The sequence below is a fragment of the Pyxicephalus adspersus genome, chromosome 10 (genome assembly GCF_032062135.1).
Source record: "Pyxicephalus adspersus chromosome 10, UCB_Pads_2.0, whole genome shotgun sequence".
In the NCBI taxonomy this organism is placed as follows: domain Eukaryota; kingdom Metazoa; phylum Chordata; class Amphibia; order Anura; family Pyxicephalidae; genus Pyxicephalus; species Pyxicephalus adspersus.
The window spans coordinates 57438921-57459918 of NC_092867.1; the positions used below are offsets into that span (position 1 = coordinate 57438921).

The 20998-nt window shown below is 38.9% G+C and overlaps 1 protein-coding gene across 1 annotated transcript in view; it reads right to left on the reverse strand.

Moving 5' to 3' along the window:
* Nucleotides 1–1607: 1607 nt before the first annotated feature.
* Nucleotides 1608–20998, reverse strand: part of LOC140338898 (uncharacterized) — a 47562-nt gene continuing 28171 nt past the window's right edge. Inside the window, 4 exon segments of the mRNA XM_072423216.1 lie at nt 1608–2353; nt 13914–13997; nt 14251–14344; nt 16300–16370. Of these exon segments, the coding sequence (XP_072279317.1) occupies nt 1608–2353; nt 13914–13997; nt 14251–14344; nt 16300–16370 (995 nt within the window).

The following is a 20998-nucleotide window of genomic DNA, read 5'->3' on the forward strand; positions in this document are numbered from 1 at the left end:
ACCTTCCTCTAAACAAAAACCTCATCCTATTCTTTGCAAAAATCCTGAGGAACACAGGGCTGCAAGCCCACAATAGATTCTGTGACCTCCTGTGATGTCTGCAGCCTAGCTAGTAAAAATCTAGTTAGGTCCATAAATATTTGGACAGAGACAGCATTTTTCTAATTTTGGTTCTGTACATTACAATTACTTTTTAATGAAACAACTGAACTGCAGACTTTCAGCTTTAATTCAGTGGGTTGAACAAAAACTTTGCATAAAGATATGGGAAACTACAGCCTTTTTATACACAATCACTTCATTTCAGGGGCTCAAAAGTAATTGGACAATTGACTCAAAGGCTATTTCATGGGCTGGTGTGGGGAATTCCTTCGTTATGTCATTATCAATTAAGCAGGTAAAAGGCCTGGAGTTGATTTGAGGGGGTGGGGGGTGCTTGTATGTGGAAGATTTTGCTGTGAACAGACAACATGCGGTCAAAGGAGCTCACCATGCAGGTGAAACAAGCCATCCTTAAGCTGAAAAAACCCATCTGAGAAATTGCTACAATATTAGGAGTGGCAAAATCTACAGTTTAGTACATCATGAGAAAGAAACAAAGCACTGGTGAACTCAGCAACGCCAAAAGACCTGGACATCCACGGAAGACAACAGTGGATGATGTGGATGATCACAAAATCATTTCCATGGTGAAGAGAAACCCCTACACAGGTCTAAAATGGCATTTAAACCTGCATAAACACCCTGGAAGGCTGTAAAAACAAGAAAATATGTTTGGCACAAAGTGTATTTGTCCCCAGAAGTTTTATACACTAGTACTATTTCAATTGTGTAGACCCCTAAATAATGCACACAAGTATTTATTGAGCAAAATTAAGTTGAGCAACAACAGAACATCTATTTATTTCTTAGAGTGCATTTTTCAGCAAATGTTAGAATAATACAAATATCAAAGAAATAAAAACTATTTTATTCATAAAAGAGATATGTACATAATACATTCAAATAACAATATGTGACAATTTGACTTTGAGAATGGGACAAGGCAACAAGGGGGGTCAAGTAGCACTTTGTAGTGAAAACCATGCATACATTTGTACTAAATATTTGTAGAAAAAAATGACAAAACAAGTAGTAAAACAACAACTGCAACCAATCTTACTATAAATTAAGCAATTTTCTGAATTAGTATAATGTAACATACAAAATGTAGCACTTACAAAAAAACCATTACCATTGACAGAGCTGAACAGATCCTTATGAATCGTGCATACACCTTAATTGGTGTATTTTCGGGGGGAGCGTACGTGCGTTTGCTTGATAAATCAACCCCATTGACTCATGCTAATGATTATACAAGGAACCCAGAGTAAGTTTTTTAGTATGCTTCAAATTAGCTTTTTGGAAAATCCATTTTTCCTGTTTATTTTTATAATTGCTTCTGTAAAATCTTCAAAGAAAAAAAAAGATTTCTGTTTCCTGCGTAAAAATTTTGAACATGAATGCAGATTCTACTCCTTGTGTGTTCTATTATGAGCAACAAAACTTTAAATTGCACTCAAACATTTCCTGCAATCTGAACATACTGTGGCTTTGCCCAATGTGAATTATGATATGAAGTTTAAGATGGCTCTGCTGACTAAAGCATTTCCCACATTAAGGAAATAGGGCTTCTACCTTGTGTGTGTTCTGGTGTGTAACGTAAGACAAGACCTCCGAGCAAAACATTTGCCGCAACTTAAACACGAATACGGCTTTTCTCCTGTGTGAGTTCTCCTGTGGTTAAAAAGAGTTGAACGATTACTAAAACATTTTCCACATTCTGAACAAGAATGTGGCTTTTCTCCAGTGTGAGTTCTCATATGACTTACTAGAGCTGAATTTGTAGGGCAACCTTTTCCGCATTCTGAACAGGAATATGCCTTCGCTCCAGTGTGAGTTCTCATATGAGTTACTAGAGCTGAATTCGTAGTGCAACCTTTTCCACATTCAAAACATGTATATGGCTTCTCCTCAGTGTGAATTCGCAAGTGATTAACAAGAACTGAATTCCTACCAAAACATTTCCCACATTCTGAACATGAATATGGCTTCTCCCCTGTGTGAATTCTGTGGTGCCTGAGAAGATGGAACTTTGTGTTAAAGCATTTTCCACACTGGGAACAGGAATATGGTTTTATGCCTAAGTGAATTAGTCCGTGGGAAATAAGAGTAGACTTCTGGGTGAAACATTTCCCACATTCTGAACAAGAATATGACTTTCTTTTTCTCTGATCTGTATGATTAGTGATGGGAAGTGAGTGATTGGGAAAGCTTTCCCCGGGTATGAAGGAATCAGCTGATAGAAGTCCATCTGGAGGAAAAGAGAGAGGGAAAACGATAAGTTACAATACATGGCAAGGAGTCAATGCCTTGAGTATATAGAAAAATAATAGAGAAAAGTGGCAAAGGAACTTATATTATGTCAATTTTAAATACATCATACAAAGCACACGTAATTCCATACACATTTAGTACACATATATACAAAGCAGTATTGGCCATTCCTAATAATAGGAGTAGTGACCTATTGAACTAGACAGAGTATCCCTAATATCGATAAATTGCGAGTAAGGTAACGTCTCGTATCCAGACGCGTTGGCTGTCGGCTTCCATAGGGGATTTATGCAAAGAGTTATTTACAAGCCGTACATGAAAAGATTACATCTATATTTAAGGTTCAATAGTGTACAAGTATATTTAGTGTAAAAAATACAGTAAAATATCCAGTGAATAACTAGTAATCAATTTTTACAATGTATATCAATAATGCAAAAAGATATATAAGCAAATACCCCATAGTATAAAGTATATTAAATATATAAATATACTCTGTTGTCAAAAAATGTCAATATAGCAAATAATGATTGCATAAATACATGCTCAATAATAATATGCCAAAATCTCATTGTGTTGTTCAATTTGTATTGGTTCATATTTGTTTGGAAAGTGTAAAAGAGTGCAAATATGCATATTGAAAAAACTAATAAATAAATAATAAAAAAATAAAAGTATTAAAGGTTATACAATGTAAGATCACACAAAGCAAAAAGCTCAGGACTTTAGGATCTTTAGAGACCTATATTCACTTTTGATAGAAAATTAACAACCCTCAGCTCCTAATGAAGATGCAAGCAAACAACATAGGGGAGTTGGAAGCCTTAATAAATGAAGAGCATTATGACTTAGTTGGTGTTGCTGAATCCTGGCCCTGTTCTTAAAATGACTGGGCTGTCAATATTCCTGGTTATACTCTCTTTCGTAAAGACAAAGTCACATAGTCAAATGAAAGGGTGGTGGTGTCTGTCTATATGTCAGAAATGATCTGAAAGTGAATGTTAAAGAATAAATTGTTGATGGAGCAAGCAATGAGGTTTAGGCATTATGAGTGGATGCATAACACACAATTAATGATTGGAGTCGGCTATAGGCCCCCCAGGGCTAAGCAAGAAATAAAGAATCAACTACTAGCACAGATAGAAAAAGCAACAAAAACTGGAAATGTTTGAATCATGGGAGATTTAAACTATCCTGACACTGACCAGAGTAGGCATTACAGGAACAGCAAAAGGGAGGCAATTTATGAATTTAATACAAAATAATTTGATGGTACAGTTTATAGAAGCCCCACCTAGAAATGATACTCTGCTGGACCTAGTTCTTTCTAACAATCCAGAACTTACAACTTAAAGAGAATCTGGGTAGCAGTGACCATAATATGATCCCATTTATTGTAAGCTATAAGCTTACATTAGGCTATAAACAGGAAGCAAAAACAGGAAAGATAAAAACATTTAATTTTAAGAGAGCAAATTTTCCATTATTAAGGGCAACACTCTCTGTGACTTGGACTGGGAGACAATATTGTCCTCAAAGAACACAGAACAGAAACAGGAATGTTTCAAGTCTGTTCTACACAAGCACACTGAAAAATATATTCTTAAATGAGTCGCAGTGGCTCAAAATTTATATGACTGAGAGTTGGGCAAAATTAAGGTGGACAAAGCACCTGATGAATTACATCCATGTGTCCTCAAATATTTCAAAGTCATTATTTCTAATTTTTAGAGACACTTTAACCCCCCTGGTGTTTTAATTCTGTCTGTATTTTCATGCAAAAAGCATTATATTGATTTGCATAGAAATTTATTTTACATTGCAGGCTTATAGTTCAAAATTCACCAAAACATGTCCAATATTTAATAAATTGCAAGTTAGGGTCAATAGGTTTAGAAAAGTCAATCTGTAAATGGATAGAGAACTGGCTTAAAGATCGCATCCAGAGAATTGTAATTAATGATTCATACTCTGAATAGTCTAAGGTTATTAGTGGCGTACCCCAGGGTTCAGTGTTGGGACCTTTTAACATCATTTCTGTGTTTGCAGATGACACTAAACTATGTCATGGAATTAAGTCCATACAGGATGCCTATAATCTACAAGCAGACCTGGATGTACTGTGTGATTGGGCAGCCAAGTGGCAAATGACATTTCATATAGATAAATGTAAAGTTATGCACTTTGGGGATAACAACATGCATGCTTCATACTGTCTAGGGGGAATACATTTGGGGAAGTCAGAAATGGAAAAGGATCCGAGGGGTTCTGGCAGATCATAGACTTAATACCAGCATGCAATGCCAAGCTGCAATATCAAAAGCTACCAAAATACTTTCTTGTATTAGAGGAGGAATAGTCTGCAGAGAAGAAGACATAATCCTCTCCTGTACAAAGCATTGGTCAGACCACATCTGGAATATGCAGTCCAGGTTTGGGCACCAGTTCACAAAAAGGACATTGTGGGATTGAAGAGAGTGCAGAGAAGGGCAACTAAACTAATAAAAGGAATGGAGGAGTTCACTGAACAGAGCTACACAGCCCAGGGACAGGAGTACCAGTCTATAGCTATATTCTCTGCTATACCCAGTCAGGACCAGGTGAACACAAAGCTTGTGGTAGAAGGTAAGTGCCTGTTGATAATGTAATGGGCACCCTGTACTGTGTGTTGTTGTGCACAGTGCTTAAAAAAAAGGTGGGTGCAATGTGCTGCATTTTTATGCAATTGGCATGCGTTTAGTAAAACTTCCTGCATTCCTGTAATGTGAGATATAAATAATATTTATGATTATTAATATTTTTGCTGTCTGCGCCCTACTAGGAAGATGATGATCATTTTCTGTCCTAGTGACAATGTCTTAGTTACTAAAATAAATGAAGGTGGTAATTCTGCATTGTGGTGATGGCATCTAGCCTAGATGTCTTTAAGAGGGTATTGGACAAATTTCTAGAGAAAAAAAGTCTAATCACGGGTTACCAGCCCTAATGGGTTTGTGGTACATCTATATTATAAATGTGAGCCACGGTGAGATACCAGAGCTGGACTATTTGGGCCCTTGGCCTGATCCACAAGACTCTTCTTATGTTCTTATCAGGTTATCAGTCTTATCAAGTTGGAGGTGATTGCTGGTGTCGGGTTATGGATTGGTTCTGTCATAGAGAGTGATTGCTGTACGTTACATGAATGACATCCATACTTATTGACATATGTTCTGTGCATGCAGTACGACAGGTTACAATGTCATTGCATAGCAGCAGGTTGCATTTATCGGACATCACATGACCCGTGTAATACTTGGTGTGCTGGGATAGGTCGGTGTGCAGGGTTCAGCTCTCTATTGCCTGTGTGTGTGCTATGATTGGACAGGAAAGACATGGCACTCATTGTACTGGGATTGTCAGGGGGAACTTTGTATTGGCTGCTGTCCTGCTAACGGGAAAATAAGAGCTTGTATGGATGATTGAGGTCTGCACGCCTCCTGTTTATGTGAAAAGGGGGGAGACTTAATCCTATTTATTCAAATTCCCCAAGTAGGGCCAATGCATGTACAATGGAGGTGAATCAAGGGTTGGAAATGCACTTAGATGCCTTTTTCAGAGCAGGCTAAAAGCTAGTGGTCAGTGGAACATTGCTCCCTTGAGCCGGTGGTCAGCAAATTCAAAAGGAAACCCAGCTGAGAATCACTGTCGTAGATTCAGTGAATATCCATTTCTACAGTGTTAACTAATAGTGTTATTTTTGGTATAGGGATGGATCTGTATTAGGTGCTTATTTTTTTTTAATTTTGTGTTATTGTAGACTCCAACTCTTGAACACCCAAAAATGAGTACAGCAAAAAAATGAAAAACAGATAGTGGAAGATCATTCCAAGAGGCCTGGACAAAGTCATTTGAAGTGACTGAACGCAATGGGAAAGCGTTATGTATTCTGTGTAATGAGTGTGTTGTGTGTCACACATCAAGTGTCAGACGGCACTTTGACACCACAAAAGTGTTGTCAAACTTGGTGAAACTGAAAGGAAATAGTTTCTTGAAGGGAAATATCAATCCCAGTATCTTAGTTTTTGCAACTATCTTTCTAGAACAAATCATTTGACAGCTGCCAGTTTTCAAATTTCACTGTGCAAAACATGGTAAGCTTCTCTTTGATGGGAATATTATGAAAACAGCCATGTTGTCTGGGAGTTATTCCCTTTTTCATGATTTCCCAAACAAGGATAAAATTATTAAATGTATCTCTGAGATGCCACTTAGCAGAAATACTGGTAAAGATGGAGTCCAGCACATGGCAAGTGATGTTATCACCAATGACTTACAAAAGGCAGCCTGTTACTCCATGTGCTTGGATGAAAGCACAGATATAAATAATCAGGCAAGGCTAGCAGTCATTTTGTGTTATGGTGTTGGTGACATCATGAGAGAAGAGCTGGTGAAACTGGTGTCTTTGCCTGAATGAACACAAGGGATAGATATCTACAATGCTGTGATGGAGGCTTTTTTGTCACAAGACATAAGACCAGAAAAAGTGTTTTCAATTACTAGTGATGGGGTACCTTCTATGGTGGGGCAACATCTGGTTTCATAGAGTTCCTTGTTAAATAAACATAACATCAAGTCATTGAGTTTCATTGTATTATACATCAAGAAGCTCTTTCTGCCAGGAAAAGCAGCAAAAAAAAAAAAATTGACAATGTCCTCAAAGATGTCACAAAGATGATGGCTCGTGCTTTGAACTTTCAACAGTTTCATACACTTCTAGAGGAGTTTCAAGGATAGTATAATTGTTTAGAAAGTTTTCTAGGATTTTATCCGGTGTCCAGTACCAGTGGGTACGTTTTTTTTTATCCATTCTCCCATAATCTAGTACCAAACGACAAGCTCTCTCCCACAGACCATCAGATAATTGTTATACCAGCCCATTGTATCATCATGGGGTGGATATTGTAGACTATACAAAAAAACATTACATCTGCTAAACCAGGAAAGGGTTAGTTGCTTCCATCTTTGTAAATCTTTCCGTAAGCTATTAAAAAGAGGTAAGTCAATAATTTTTACAACCCACGAAGAGTTTTTCAGGAATACATGTACATAAATAAGAGAAAGCATGTCTTGTCCATTTTAGGGGAAATGTTATTCTAAATTATGCCCTATGGCAGAGGAGAAATGTTTTGACATCGCCTCTGTCTGAGTTCTGTACGTTCTGTACGTTTATTTTGTAATTGCATATTGTCCCGTTATGTTTTGATCTCCTGTAAAAGGTTGGGTGGGGTGATTAGTGGGTCTGAGATTTAGAAAATGAGATCTGCATAAGCCTCTACTTTGTGATCAGTTTTATTTACTGTTATCCCGTCTATATTAGGACACTGACGTTTTGCAGAAGGGGTTCTAAACTTAGTAGGGGGGAAAGTGAGTACCCCAGTCTGGTACCATTAGTAATAGAGAATGTTTTAGATAACAGGTCATTTTCGCTCACATTCACAGTGGGCATTGTGTATATTGCGAAAACTCAATCGAGGGGGGGGGGGGTGGCTAAGCGCGCAAGCGAGATGGCAGCATAATCGAGCGGCACCAATTCCACAGGCGGGGGAAAGAGCTCAAAAGCAAGCCAAACAGTACGCGATGGGTAAAAACTCACAGGGGACACCCCTACAAAGCAGGGGTCACTCTTGGTATCACAATCCCGCAAGCTACCAATTTATTTTAAGGCAAAAAGGCAGGAAGGGCCATGGGATACAGGATCCAAGATGGCGTCGGAATCACAGGAGGAAGGGTTTACAAGAGACTCTTTGGCCCTCTCAGAGGCAGCAAGAGGGGAGAGAGAGACACAGAGACCTTTTACTTCAGAATGACTTAACCAGCATGGCTGCTGATATCAAGGCAACTCTCCACACAGCGATCACAGTATCACAGGTCACTTTACAACTGTATCAGCTAAATTAGAGGCGGTGGCACAAGTGGGAAAAAATCATGGGACAGCAATTGCTAGAATTGAGCGGACAGTCTCATCTCACCGAGATGCTTCAAATTGTGGAAATGACAATCCCTGAGTGGTATCAAAAATTCCAGATAAATGGGGCCAAATCTGCAGAAACGGTTGCTCTATCTTCTCCAATGGGCAGCCCACAACAAAAAACACAGCAGGATGCCTGAGGGAACTTTGGGACCAACACAAAAGGACATAACGAGAAGAAGAGCTGATTCTGGAACCTCATCGGAGAGTCCCTGACACAAGTTATGGTTCACTAGTTCCGCTATCCTTTAATAGCTCATTTTGGAACATTTGATATTTTTTGAAAAGAGGACTGCCCTGATGACAGTATTTTCTTGTTATTTTTGGAAAAGCAAATGTAAAAATGCTTGGTTAATATATAAGGTTGGAAATGCAGTAATTACTCCCCCACCTAGTGGAGATGAGAATATTGAGGCTACAATTCGTATTTGTTTAAATTTATTAATTACTACTGCCATTTAGTAAAGGAAAATGTCTGACTGAGTACTAGCATATTAATACCATATTATCCTAAGATGACTAATGCATATTTTACACAAGCGTTTCATGCCACAGATTCAGTATCAAAAATGAAAAGTGTGTGGATCATGTTAAGTAAAAGTTCTGGTTTTTGTGTAACTGAAACTCAGATTGATTCTGAGGGCAGATACATATTCCTCCTAGGACAGATAGAAGGCAAAGAAATTAAGCTGCGTACACACGTCAGATTTTTCTCACCCGATAATCGGCATCGGCCAGATATCGGGCAAGAATCTGGCATGTGTACAGTCGGCGTCGTTCATCATCCGTGGATCCGTCCTGGCGGATCCACAAACCATGAACGAAGAGTGATCCTAATGCAAGGGAAGGGGGAGAGCGCGCAGCAGGGTGCCGCTCCGTCACTCTCCCCCTCCCCTCTCCATAGAGCAGAACGGTGCTGTATGTACAGCACCGTTCATGCATCGTGTAGTCCTTTGTCTTTGGAAAGGATCGATAAAAATTTCACGTGTGTACGCAGCTTTACTCTGGTTAATGTGTATTATCCTAATTGTGGCCAATTAGCCTTTCTTGGAATGGTAGTAACAGCTTTACATGAGTTTGCCAAGGGCATTGTGGTTATGGGAGGGGATTTTAATATCCCGCTCAATCCAGGACTGCATACTTCCAATGGTAAATCCTCAGTCCTATATAAGGTGCTTAAGAAAATGAAACAATTACTCCAGTCTTTACAATTGGTAGATGTATGGAGGTCATTCTGTCCTTCAGAACGTGATTATATGTTTTTCTAGAAGGTGCATCAGAAATATTCAAGGATAGACTATGTCTTTCTCTCACAGACGGATCAATTTTGAGTTGATTTGGTTTATATTAAAACATATTCTGATCATGCACCTATGACACTCACATTGTCTTGTCTACATAACAGGCATAAAGACTGGAGGTTAAAACCTAGGATACTTACTGACCCCATTTTGAAAAAAAAAGACTGAGGGATATTTTACTTCTTATTTTCAAGCGAATGCCTTGCCTAATATGCATCCAATGACAGTTTGGGAGGTAGATAAATGCTCCATCAGAGGAGAACTAATTAGAATGGGCTTACAGAAAAACAGAGAGGAGGATAAGCGTCTGTCCGCTTTACGACAGACAGAACAAGAATTACAACAAGCTAGACTAGACTTCAAAGCTCTGATAGATAAAAAGGCTAGGAGGATTTTTTTTTTTTTTTTTACGAGTAGAGCAATAAGAGCTGTAAATATTTGGCAAGAGCACTGCAGGAATGTCAAGCGGCCTCCCATATTATGACTATTACTAACATCAACCGAAACTAAGGATAGCACACAAAATTCATCTAGGAAGTAAGTCCTGCAAGACTACTTTGCCCATAGTAAGCTCCCCACATTGTCAGAGGAGGAAGCAGAAAGCTTCGAAAGGCCATTGACCAAGGAGGAACTGCAAATGGCCATATCCGAACTCACAACTCACTCAATTCAAAGCGGGTAATAGCCCAGGGCCTGATGGCTTCACCACTTTTTACTACATAACATTTGCTCCTACATTGATTGCACACCTGTTGCAGGCAATAAATAGACTGGCAGAAAGCCCACGTATTTCTGACAGCTGGATAGAAGCACATATTACTGTTTTGCCTAAGCCATTTAAAGACACACGATATTGCTCTAACTACAGGCCAGTTTCTCTTTTAAATGTTGATGTTAAGTTGTTGGCCAAAATGCTGAGTAACAGGATTGTTGCCTCTGTATCCAAACTGATAGGCTTGGATCAGGCTGGTTTCCTCCCGCGTAGGGAAGCACAAGATAATACCACCAAGGTTATAGATCTATTATCTTGGGCACAAACTAAGAATGTGCATGGTATGTTCCTATCCACCGATGCCGAAAAGGCTTTTGATAGGGTGGCTGGGATTACATGTCTGAAATCTTACAATTTATTGGTTTCCAAGGACGTATGCTGCCATGGTTCTGCTCACTGTACCATTTACCCAGGGCAAGAATCAGAATAAATGGCATTTTTTCAAATGCAATAACAATTGGTAATGGAACTCTTCAAGGGTATCCACTATCACCATTGCTATTTATTTTGACACTGAAGCCATTTATTAGAATGGTAATGCAAACAACGATATTAGAGGATTTACGGTAGGAGGAAGAGAGTACAAAAACAGCAGCTTATGTTGATGATCTGATTTTTTTCTTACACAACCCCAGATATCAATACCAAGATTACTCCAAAAGTTAGACGGGTTCCAGAAAATTTCCAATTTCAAAGTGAACTATAGTAAACCTGTAGCCTTAAACGTTTCACTAACCCGGCAAAAGGTCCAATCAGTTCAACAATCTTTCCCCTTCACCCGGGAACCGCATAGTCTGCAATATCTTGGTATTCAGATTCCCAGAAAGATAACAGAATTTTTGACAAAAACTATGTGCCCCTGCTGAAAATAACACAGGTCAACAAAAAATTAGTTTTGATAATCATCAGAAACCGCAGCAAATTTTACTATATATAGTTACCTTGTACATGCATATATTGTATCGCAACTGGATTGTTGAGATACAGTATCAAGCAGTAGTCAGCCATCATACTTTCATTCCAGAAACCTTGGTAGCGGTGCTCCATTAACTGAATGTCCTGGTGAAAACATTCTCCTTGTTCGTCACTCACCATACCAAGATTTTTCGGGAAGAATTCTAGATGTGAGTGCAAGTGTATTTTTAATGACATGCGACAACCCAGTTTCTGGTATGAATCAAGCAGATTCTGAACTCCTTCCTTGTATGCAGGAGACTTATGGCTGCCCAGGAAACATTCACACAACCACTTGAATGCATCCCAAGCTCCATGTCATCTGTACCAGTTGTCCCAACTGACTGCGTGACTGGCAAAATCGGCGTAAAGCAGCAATGCCATTTGCAATCCCGGAAGAACCGCAAGACCACCTAATCGACTGCTATTTTTGCCGCGGCAACAAAAGTGGATTCTCAGGTAAAACTAACCACAAATATGTATATCTCGATTCTGCAAATAGGCCTGTTCCCCATGATGATTCATTGCCAGTTCCGGTACTGCAACATGATGGACGTGCTTCTGTAGAAGGTGATGAGGAATGTGCTGGGGTAGCAGCCAGTTACAACCCCAAATCATCTGATTCTGACTACTTGGCAGATGAAGATTTATCACCAAACCCTTTACACAAGCAGACCTGAATGATCTCGTTCGTGATCCAAATCTCTCCAAAAACAGAACTTCTTGCCTTAAGGCTTAAACAGAAGTACTAGCTCGAACAAAGGCATTTTGGAAGTGTCCACAAGCATCATAATTCATGTGGACACTGGATGGCTTTTTTAGTCTCACCTCTGTGGTTGGGATAGAAAATGCCATGTAAACCCAGCAGGGGGAGCTCTCACTGATATCATCCTGTTGTTAGGAAAACGGCACTGACACATTGAGCACTGCAGGGAGCCCAGTGACTCTGACCAATAACTTGAACTTTGTACAGTAACCTAGACCAAGGCAAACCAACTCAAGTATTATTTCACAGTTTTCCCTTTTATTTTATGCTAATGCTTTAGTTCCGTTATTGTTATTTGATTAGTGTTTATTTTTCTGTATTTGTTTATGCACTGTTGCTGAGCATGCTGAAAAGTCTATGGGCAGGGCTGGGAGGGCGTTCGTCACAGCACTGATGTCTCATAAAAAAGTTTTTGTTACATTGCATTCTTTATTGTGTTTTCCTTAGTTGCAATTAAAAATAAAATAAAAAAATGTATTATTACTGTTTATTTTTCAGTGAATATACCTGTACGATATTGAAACTTATATATATTTGTATAATTTTCATGTACAGCTTGTAAATAGGACTCTCCATAAATCCCCTGAGGAAGCCGACAGGCAAAATGTGCCGGATACACGACTTTACCTTTCTTGCAATCTATCGATATTAGGGATACTCTATCTAACCCAGTTGGTCACATCTACCATTACTGGGAATTACCAATCCTGCTATGTATATATGTGTACTACCTAATTACGTGTGTTTTGTATGATGTATTTAAAATTCACCAAGTAAAAGTTACTTTGCCACAAAAAAAGACTTTTCTTTGTAATTTTTCCATATACTTAGGATTTATTCTGGGATTGGCAAAACAAACCTACTAGATAAGTATAGCTGGATTTTCTTTCACAAGGAGTCAATGCCTTTAAGATGGAGGAAGTGCTGGCGTGCTTACATAAACCTGATTAACAGAGTGAAAGTCTGGAGATCATCAAATTTTTTGAAAGAATCTTGCATTAGTCACAACCCGATTTGTGGTAAACCCGATTTGTGGATTTGTGGTATAATGGTAAAATAGCAGGAATACTGACAGGGTTATTGGGTCAGAATTTCTCAAATTAAACAGAACCAAGTTTTCATATTTGTATAGAGGTATAGATAAAATAATAGATTTGATCATGAAATAATACATTTTTCCCATATATAAACTTTTAAAGGCAATTAAATGAAAATCAGCGGTGTCATAGGATTGACTGTGTTTTTTTTTACACATATCCAAGATTTAGCTAAGAAGCTGTATAAAAAAACAAAAAATTAAGTTTCAAAAATAGCTCAACAGTTCAAACTCAAATTTGCATGCAAAAGGCAGTGAGTTAAAGAAATGTCTCTCCCTTCCCATTCTGTTCTAAACAGAAATTTAAACAGCTTTTGCCTTCTCTTTAAATACAGCCACCAATTGCTTATAAGCTTCTCTTGTAGCAACAACGATGGGCAATAACCATGCACAGCCCTCTATAAAGGAACACTGGGATCTTTGGTTTTGTATAGTTCTCAGCTGATTGCCCACCAGCCAATAAAATGCACACCTGGACCTGGATTACCATTTATTCCCACCAAGAGGAAGGATGGTTGAATTATTGTACTAAAGTTATGGATGTTGTATAGTCCCTTGAGCTTGCACATTTTACCTAAATTGAAACTTCAGTCCGTACACGAAAAAATAGCCTGTATTTTATTGTACATATTACTCACCCACAATGTTTTCTATAGGAATTGCCTCCTCTTTTGTCATCACATAGCCTTCCTCCTCTTCAATAGCTCTGATATCTCTGAGGTCTGTGAATAAAGATGAGAATGAAGCCCCCTTTACTGAGATGAGAGACCCTAGAGAATATATGTGGGTCGAAACTAATCAGTCTCCTGGCTGGTGACACACAATGACAGTCAAATAGAGGTTGATGGCCCCTGACTCCCCTGACTAGGCACATACTGCCCCCTAATTACTAGAGGAGGGGGAAGAAGAGATTGTTGTAGTGACCGAACAAGGAGAATCTGAGGCTCTTTTCTGGGTTTAATATGCATTACTCACCTGTGCTGATCTCTGGAGGGATTTCCACCTCCTTACACTGATCTTCATCCATCGCATATGAATCTTCAACGTTACCAATATTCATACAGTCACCCTAAAAAAAAATATTTAAATTTTTTGCAACTTTATTAGAGTTATGACTCACCACCTTAAATGGTTCACACCGTTGTAAATGGTTCACAATGGCTAAAAATTGATATGGTTGAGAAACAGTTGGGCAAAATTAAGGTTGACAAAGCACCAGGACCGGATGGATTACATCCACTTGCCCTCAAAGAGTTGAGCTCGGTTATTTCAAAGCCATTATTTCTAATTTTTAGAGACTCTTTAATCACAGGCATGGTACCAATGGACTGGCGTAAGACCCTGTGTGGTCTCTACCCTGTGTGGTCCCTATCTTCAAAAAGGGAGCAAAGTCATTGCCCGGTAGCTACAGACCGGTTAGTTTAAGGTCCATAGTTTGAAAGGTCCTAGAGAGTTTGATAAAGAACCACATAGAGGAGTTTCTGCTAGAAGTGATAGTCAGCATGGATTCAAGAAACACCGAAGTTGTCAAACTAATTTACTTTCTTTTTATGAGGAAGTACTGGTAGACAGTGGGATAGCAGTTGATATAATGTACTTGGACTTTGCTAAAGCATTTGACACTGTACCCCACAGACGGTTAATATGCAAGTTAGGGTCAATAGGTTTAGAAAAGTCAATCTTTAAATGGATAGAGACCTAGCTTAAAGACTGCATCCGGAGAGTTGTAATTAATGATGAATACTCTGGATGGTCTAAGGTTATTAGTGGTGTACCCCAGTGTTAGGACCTTTACTGTTAAACATCTTTATAAAAGTTAGAGTTTGGGAATCAGTACCATTTCTGTATTTACAGATGACACCAAGCTATGTAATGGTATTAAGTCCATACAGGATGTCTATAATCTACAAGCAGACCTGGATGTACTGTGTGATTGGGCAGCCAAGTGGCAAATGACATTTAATATAGATAAATGCAAAATTATGCCCTTGGGGGTAACAACATGCATGCTTCATACTGTCTAGGGGGGATACATTTGGGGGAGTCAGAAATGGAAAATGATCTTGGGGTTCTGGTAGATTATAGACTTAATAACAGCATGCAATGCCAAGCTGCAATATCTAAAGCTAGTAAAGTACTTTCTTATTAAAAGAGGAATAGACTGCAGAGATGGAGACATAATCCTGCCCCTGTACAAAGCATTGGTCAGATCACATCTGGAATATGCAGTCCAGGTTTGGGCACCAGTTCACAAAAATTGTGGAATTGGAGAGAGTGCAGAGAAGGGCAACTAAACTAATTAAAGGAATGGATGAGCTCAGCTATGAGGAGAGATTAGCTGAACTGAATCTATTCTCCGTTAAGAAGAGGGATATGAGCACCCTGTATAAATATCCGGATAAGGGATTCTTCGCTGTAAGGTCTGTGAAAATGTGGAATAGGCTCCCTCAGAAAGTAGTTTCAGCAACTACTATAAATTGCTTTAGGAAAAAGCCGGATGTTTTTCTAGAAGCACAGAATATAACTGGGGATTAAAGCTAAAGAAAAAATAACAGCGACCATTGATCCAGCGAACATCCAATTGCCTCATGGAATCAGGTAGGAGTTTTTTTTTTTGGTTGAAGCAAATTACCAGGGTTTTTTTATGCCTTCCTCTGGACCGACTATGTCCATAGGGTTTTATATCTGGGATATTTTTTTTCCCTTGTGGTTGAACTTGATTGACTTTTGTCAACCTGACCTACTATGTAACTATGAGATAACACGAAAATAATGTTTTTTTAGGTCTTAGATATGGCGTAATAGAGAAAATACACGTTGTAACTGGCAATTCCTTGTCCTTGTCACTTGAGTGGAAAAGCCACTCAAAGACAGAAACATATTACAGGATTACCAAGTAAAAATTAAGGAAACAACATGCAGAGCAACAACCTAGAGCATGAGAGTTGCAATATACATTCTTGGGCAGGTTCTGATTTAACATAATAATACTTTTTATTAGGACTCTCTACTATTCCCTCCTACCTGATCCTCCTGATTTTCCTGTGTGGAATCCTGAGAATACAGAGGACGGGGACATCTCTCTGGTGGGTTCCCGGTTTAATATCCTGTCAGTCATGTCACTCCGCTCCTCCTTCATCTTCAATCAAATGATCACTATTGAGGTGTCTCCTTAGAAGCTTGTGTTTAGCCGTTTAGCACATCTAAAAACAGCACAAATAAGGAACATATATGTAATAGAAATGTCATAGATAAACCCTTCTTTTGGTAACGCAGTTAAGTTCTGAATATAAACCCAGCCCTGCCATTTTCCCAAACCAACCCCACAAAATAAAGTCTGAAATTATCTATGTCACGCAGGAATGGGCATGGACGTGAAGACACAATGTTATAGTGCCACTGGTGTTTTAGACGTTTTATTTTTGTCCGAGTGACTGTTTAGATTAAGGTTGGTGAGAAGTTGTTGTGACCCCAAACTTTTACAGAAATTCACCCATAAGCAAGCTCTCTGCTTGTGCATTCACCTACTGATGTCCCCCCACCCATAACTTCCTCCCATGCATGGCTTTAGGACTCCTCCGGAGCTGCTCCAACTCTCGGGAATTCCCTCAGTACAATAGGTCTGGGGCCTACAACAGAGGGCGACTGAACAAGTGATAGAAGAGACTTTTAATTCTCTTCTCACTAAATTCAAATGAAACCATCCCACGTGTGTTCTTAATACAGGAAAAGTCATCTTTTAGAAGTCACATAACACCCCCTATAAAGTGCACAGACAGTGCTGGTACCCCCTTCTCTTACCCGTCTATCATATTAAAAAGATGATATTAACTCCTCACTCACTCGCTCACTCTGCTCTTCAAACTTGAATTCACCACCTCTTCCATGCTACAACAAAATGGCTGCCGCCCCTACACTGAAGACACTTCGTTGTTACAAAGCAGGTCGCTGCCCTCTAGTGGCGGCTTTGCCTCTGCTCATGGAGGTAGGGGAAGTATTTCCGGTACTGGTGAGAAGTCATATCTGGACCTCAACTATGAGAGAAATTTTCAATAATAACTACTAAACTAGCAAAATAATACAATTTAAATTGCATATATCATTATCAAAACAAAGTAATTTAGTATTGGAGACGAAAGATTGAAGAAAGGACATTTTTAGCGCTCATTCCATTCATCTCTATGGTTAGGCTTAATGTCAGCACAGAGCGCCACCTGCTGGACTATAAAATATTAGTGATCAATATGTGACTTCTCCTTATCCCATGATTGCAAGTTAAGCTATTCATTCTTTTTTGTCACCTCAAAACAAGAATTTAACATTTTCTTGCTTATCGTTATTTAGATGACATAAGGAGACCTTCACTACAGTATTTTGTGCAAACAGCACATTATTAATTACAAGAGATTATATGCAGCATTACTGCTTGTTATCTCAGAACAATTGATTAACTGACCTTCAGAATCCCAAAATGTCTTCCCACAAAACAAGAACAGTATACTATCCACATGTTCAACAGCAAGACGTGTTAATGTTCCTGGGAGTAACAATTTCTTCTAATACCATTATTCTGGAAAACTCATTCTAGCAAACGCGTCTGCATAATATAAGGAAGCTAACATAGAAATACACATTAAGTACCGTAATTTAATGATTAGGTAAACATGGCCTTTGGAAACTAGCATGCTGAAACAATGGACCATTGTAGCATAGTGGGCAGTAACAGTAATGTTAAGTGTTACATATGGATATGAAGTCCTGGTCATCCATATAAAGCTTTAGTTAAAATGTGTCCACTTCTGGAGGCCTTACTAATACTGATTTGCAACCCTTTCCTGTCTTCCCGAGTGAAGCCTACATGGGATTTTTTGATGGATGTAGACCATGCCAGACCTCATGACAGAGAGACAATGCAGGAACACAGTTGGGAGAGAGTGACAGAGCGCTGTCACCTCCTAACAGGCAATGTCCAGACTAATCAATAAAGAACATGGATGGACCAATGGAGTAATCAATAAAGAATTTAAATTAAAATGACCTTCAATGTATTTTGTGGACAAAAAAGGAATTTTACCGAAGTACCCATGGTATCGACTATAAACACTGTAAAATACATTACAAAACACTCCTATAGGAAAACTGTGAATCCGCCTATGGGAAAGACAAAAATAGAATAGAAAAGAGTGATGTCATGTGACCTCTCAGAATTCTTCCCACCTCTCCGGTCAGCAGGTAGATGATCCTCAAGGTGAGATCTAATGTCCTCTCTAATTTTATTACCTCCTCCTCGCTGTACATACACTCTCCAGACATAGTTGCCCCCCAGTGATGGATTTAGCCAAACATTGTTATAAACCCTTGGAGGAGTATGGTTGAGAATAGCAAGAAGTTGCTCAGGGCTTGGAGGGGTCTCCTTGTACACAACGTGAGTTTAATTTGTATTCTGACACTATGCTAACCATAGGGAAACTTCTTTATAAAAGTATGCTGAGTCTGCATTTTTGAAGTACGCTCCCTCAATATTTCGTGATTTTTTTTTATAGAGGGGCAAACAAAAAGAATATTGGAGTGCCCCACCTTCATCCTGCCTGGAAAGACCATTTTACTAACAGTTGGAGTGCAAAACTTATTGACTTGTCACTACCCCTGAGGAAGCCCACTATGGCGAAACGCGTAGGGTACTACGGTTGATATGAAAGGGTTCATACCTACTTAACCATTGCATGGTGATGAATATTTATTTATTATTAGCTGGAACCTGTATAGTGCCACAGCAGGCCTTAACAAAACTTTGTATGTATCGCAAGAAACTATTGTGGCATACAGAGAAAAGGTTGTAATTGTTTTTTTGTAACTCTGTGTGAAAATTGATCAAATCCTGTAGAGATCATAAGGGAATATGACTTATGGGTAAAAAGGATATAATTCTTTCATAATTTTGTATGTAAATTTGTATTACAAATTATATTTTCTATATTTGTGCCGAAAACTTTCTCTCTATCTTTCTCTGTCTTTAATTTAATTACCCCTTTTAATAGAGGGGCAAACAAAAAGTATAATGGAGTGCTCCACCTTCATCCTGCCTGGAAAGACCATTTTACTGTTGAAGTGCAATGATGTGTTTAATATGACTGTTAGTGAGCCTTGATGGGATTTGCCTTTGAAATACCTTTAAAGGACAAATCTAACAGGAAGACTCCAGCTGGCGTTGGAGCTAAGCAACCAGAAGGGAAGATAACATCTTGAGCAGGAATAACTATTGGGGTTGTATATGGAATGATCTACTTCAAAGGTTTCTCCAATCATCCTGCCTGGTTTATAAACATCACTGCTATCTGATGACCCCAAAGGAGCCTGGGCCAGAGGACTTGCCCCCACTGTGACAGTGACATCTATTGGAGAATGTTAATGGGCACATGTGAGCAGTGGATTTCTGGAAGTGGGAGGATGCCTGAGTAAGGGGTGGATGCATGGGTGTGGCGGAATGTGATATGGGGTCTTGGCTATAATAAAAGGAAGGGAGCACAGCCAGGGTACAGGATATAGAGGACGGACTCTTTGCCTAAAATAATATTTTAATTTGTCTTTGTAACCTTCATTAGCCTCTCCTAAATTATTGTATATTTGTTAATTCTTTCCCTGTTAATAAACATCCTATTTTTTAAGATCTGTGTGATTACTAAGTTTTTTTCATTCAGATCCCCTGTGAGTAATGAGAGCTGGACTCTCAGTAAAACATTTCCCACATCCTTTACATGAATATGGCTTTTCTCCTTAATGAGTTCACCTCTTGTTATACACTGCAGCTGCATTTGTAGTAAAACATTTCCCACATTCTGAACATGAAAATGGCTTCTCTCCTTAATGAGTTCAACTGTTGTTATACGCTACAGCTGAATTTGTAGTAAAATACTTCCCACATTCTGAACATGAATATGGCTTCTCTCCTTAATGAGTTCACCTATTGTTATACACTACAGCAGAATTTGTAGTAAAACATTTCCCACATTTTGAACATGAATATGGCTTCTCTCCTTAATGAGTTCACCTATTGTTATACACTACAGCTGAATTTGTAGTAAAACATTTCCCACATTCTGAACATGAATATGGCTTCTCTCCTATATGAGTCTTCTTGTGTTCAATAGGAGCTAAACAAGCACTAAAATATTTTGTGAATTCTGAACATGAATATGGCTTTTCCCCAGTGTTAGTTCTCTTGTGAGCGTGCCAAGTTTCTTTCTTTCTACACGTTGCCCAAACTGCACTGCGCATGTCCGATATCAGGTTATATGGCTTTTCGTGAATAAAAAAATAAATAGTGGATCTTACTGCTCATACTTAAGATCAGGCACCTTTTCTTTATTATTATATAATCAAGACGCTATTGACGCATATTCGAGATTCAGCAGATGTCATCAGAGACTTTCCTATATGAAAGAGCAGCCCACTGCCTCCTGGGATATGTGCTGCAGGTTTCCCCTTCAGTCTTTACCACCACAGCCTAAAGGGTAAAGGAGCTGGAGGGATGTAATATGCAATATTAGATCTACTTCACATCCAGCTACTGTTTGGCTTTTGGAACTTTGTCTAGTCAGTTGGCATTACTGTGGCAATCAGGAAGGAACTTCGTGACTGGGCTGTAATGGAAAACATGAGCACCAGCCTAGCCTGAATTCCATCTGTCCATATTGCATATACAACCTACTATATTATCATCCCA